This window comes from Dermacentor variabilis, chromosome 2, assembly GCF_050947875.1.
Source record: "Dermacentor variabilis isolate Ectoservices chromosome 2, ASM5094787v1, whole genome shotgun sequence".
NCBI classification, from domain to species: Eukaryota; Metazoa; Arthropoda; class Arachnida; order Ixodida; family Ixodidae; genus Dermacentor; species Dermacentor variabilis.
Genome location: NC_134569.1, coordinates 249968022 through 249971662, shown reverse-complemented (window position 1 = coordinate 249971662; position 3641 = coordinate 249968022). Strand labels below are relative to the sequence as shown.

At 45.5% G+C, this 3641-nt stretch overlaps 1 protein-coding gene across 1 annotated transcript; it reads right to left on the bottom strand.

Moving 5' to 3' along the window:
- Window positions 1-555: 555 nt before the first annotated feature.
- Window positions 556-3359, bottom strand: LOC142573374 (uncharacterized). Its single transcript, XM_075683013.1, has 3 exons — window positions 2926-3359; window positions 1708-1827; window positions 556-602 (listed from the first exon to the last, which is right to left on the bottom strand). Exons 1-3 carry the CDS (start codon window positions 3092-3094, stop codon window positions 556-558), a joined length of 336 nt encoding a protein of 111 aa, XP_075539128.1. The 5' UTR covers window positions 3095-3359.
- Between the last annotated feature and the right edge of the window lie 282 nt (window positions 3360-3641).

Sequence of the window (3641 nt, the reverse complement as noted above, 5' to 3'; positions counted from 1 at the left end):
CGGAAGTAGTGAATAAAAATAGCCCCAAAATACTACCATACCTCAATTTAAGCGCATATAAAGTATGAGCAATGCCTCCATCCTTAGTATTATTTCAGGGGAAGAAAATCTAAGGCGACAACATTAAATCCTGTAATGATGCTCCGCTCGACTCGCACCACTGACCAATACAAATGATAATGCTACAATATAAGTACTGAACAGGAACACATATGTGAGTAAAAGTAATCACAAGGTGAATGCAGAGAGCTTTCTGGACGATATGTGAAAAGTTTACAAATGAGTGTAATATTTAGTATCGTTACATTTGAGATGTTTTCCTTATGAACTAGTAAATTATATTTCACATCACATACCTTGGCCGCATTCAGTATGGCGGATCTCTTTGTCCATGGCAACCACTGGGCTGTCAAGTGGGGGCTCTTCCACATTGGACCACGGTGCGGAGTCTAAAACAAACAAGTGAAAACAAAGCACCCAATGAAACCAATTCTTTCCTGTATGAGCTATGCATTTACCTTTAGAGCAGCCAGGCTGTGATTCTTGCACAGGCATTCAGGTCGATTCATTTTCTATGGAGGCACCTCCTGGGACAGTCCTCTCTAAAGCAAAAAGAAGAAAAAGAATATATATAGATCCCACGCACTGTGGGAATCGATGCAAGCAAAGCTTTCTGTGCTGTTTGCGTTCAGTGGCAATATTTGGCGGTGATGCTGACGGCCTACGACAGTCGTGATGCGATGTTCAATGTTACCTTACGTGCACCACTTGTGTTTGCCTACGTAGTACACCAAACAGCGAGGCGTGTTTGCTCGAGGCATTGTTGTGCGCCATTGCTCGTATGCTGCAAGCAATTTAACACTGCCATTCTTCACACGGGCGCATGGCATCGTGGCTGAAATGTTTATTTGCTCGACAGCCGCTTGCGTGTTGTCGTCTTGACGCTGCGGTACTGAGTGCAGCTTTGCGTCTGCACGCCTGCATCAGTTGTCATCATGTACAAACTTGCAGGGTGTTTATTTTTCAGAAGTAGCAGAAACGTGCCGTTTCATTCTTAAACTAACATTTTTACAGTTTCTCCGCAACTGTTGCCATGTCTAGTAGCGACCTTTCTTTTATTTAAGCGACCCCAAATGAAGCATGCTTTCTGGTGGCGTCTTTCCCTTCTTCCACGATCATACTATGTATGCAAGGCGCCACGAGCGAATATCAACTATTATTCATGCGTTTGGTCAGGGCGTTGGCTTTACAAATTCTCTGTATTATCTTTCCATTGACCATCTCCCCTCTGGAAATTTGAACGTGAGTACAAAAGCGCTGCAGCTTCTACAATGCTTATACCGCAGGCTAACGCGCAATTACAGCGCTCCAGAGGTAATTGTGTCGATGGCCGAGGAGTTCCAGAGGACATTGTGACGACTAAAGAACTCCAGAGGGCATTGTGGCGACGCCCGCGCAGTTCTTGCTGGAAAGGGCTCACAGACGCCACTCCCGCGTCCCTACTATGTACAAGTACAATGTAATTTCTCGTACATTGCGTACATTATATACATTACGTACTCAACCACTCCCCGACGCCGCGTGCAGGTCAGCGACAGCAGCAGCAGTAGAAAAGCCGAGGGAAGTGGCAAAGAAAGCATCGCTTTAAAATATTTGATACACTAGGCAATCAAAAAAGCTTTGGCTAACATTCCACATTATACTAACCATATTGCACTGAGGAGAGACTAGATGTGCAAGCTTCCACGGTTTCATGTGACACTGAGGCCTCGAACACGGTGCCTGGCACATTGCATTGCACCTTTGCCTCAGCTGCATTTTTCGTTTCTGAAATTATAGACGCAACGAAACGACATTATTAGTGTTCACAAAGTAATGCAGAGCGCATTGCAGAGCTCTAGGCAAAAAAAAAGAAGAAAAGACGCGTACATAAGCAAAATTCGTGCGAAAGCTATACAACATGTATTCTCCGGAACAACGCTGTATATAATTATACATCATTGTGCGAAATTGGAATGCAAGTTGTAAGAGAAGGGGTGACGTTGCAGTAAAAAGAGAATTGTGTATTCTTCGCAGTTAGTCAATGCTAACCACCGATTCCCATGTTAAATTACTGGCCCGTTTGACTAAAAGAAAATAGAAAAAACGCGCATTTTTACCCAGAAAGCGAAGCACTAATAACGATAGCAAAGCATTAGACCACTACTCTAACTAAGGTACGTAGTTTTACCTGCCGTAACAGTAATCATTAGCTTACTAATAACCATGGTGTCACGCGAGCACAAGCATTAATGAACATACCTCATTTGACGACCGCGAACAATCGCTATCAAGTTGACTTGAAGAACGCAGAGGGGAGCGAACGTTTGTTTTGTTGCTCCCTTCAACGCGTCTCCGAACTTTTGAGATTACGCGACCTCCAGCACTACGCGCACCGAAAGAAAGCGGAAATGCAACCACGAACCGCCTCGGCTTGCCCGACCTCTGCACACACCGCAGATTACCTCCAGGCCAGGGCGCGGGCAGTCACGCACCACCACAGCATGGATAACGGAGGGTGCGCGAGGCGAGTTGTACAATACTGAACGATTTCTGTCAACTACATCAGCCCAAAGCACGGCGCCAGTACAAGAAACGTATTGTTGAGGTCATTTAGTTGCCCAGACACAACTCATCCCGCCGACAAGCTCAATATTTTAGAAAGGTCTAATCCAATATTTGCACAAAATGACAACATGACAACATCGAATTTAACTCAATGTAAATCGAAGAGCATAAAGAAGCAAATATATCAACAATAACTTTTTTCAGAAACACACACATGCGCACGCGAGAGCATGCACTATGTCAAATGTTGAATTGCGAACTATAAAGAATTCACGCACTATCCACCTAAAAATAATTTAAAGCAAAAGTTCTGCTTACCGAGATCACATATTTTTCCGTGTGCATTCGGGACGTGGTCACAATAGTCACACCTCACCAGATTGTCACTTTCCGACAGGCGCAGAATGGTGTATCGCTTGCACTCACAACCCGGCTCGTTGCAGCGACCGCGCAACACACCGAAAAGGTCTCTGCTGCACAAAGGCATGAGGGTGCAGCGGATGGCGCAAGTTCCCAGTAGAAGCGGTAATAACTACTGCAGGCTACAAGTGGTGGCAGCACACAATGGTGATCGGATGGTATCCAAACAAGTCAAATATAATGGCCGTCTCAGAACGACAACAACGACAGGACGACAGCGCGCTAACCACTCCCGCCGGCTCCGAGCCTCCCGCTCCCGCTTAAAATCTTCCCAGCGTGCAACTCGAGCTATCTCGATTGGACCGAGGAGGAGAGATGATAGCACCGTGGATGGCCGCGCTCCGGTGTGGCTGATGCCTGCTCCATGCCGCCATGTTAGAAAGAGGCACTTAGAGGCACAACCAAAAATGAAAAAAAAAAAAATGAAAACAAGCAATGAATTACAGAAATAAATGTCACAGGTGCCAGTGATGTTATTGGTGTGATGGTGGAAGCATTTCGTGTTTGGACAGTGATAAAGATTTCATTTCTCAGTTGGCGGCTTCACACATTTAACGCTCTTTTCATCTGTCTATGTCTCCTAAAAAGACAACGGAGCGGACGGCGCTCGCTTT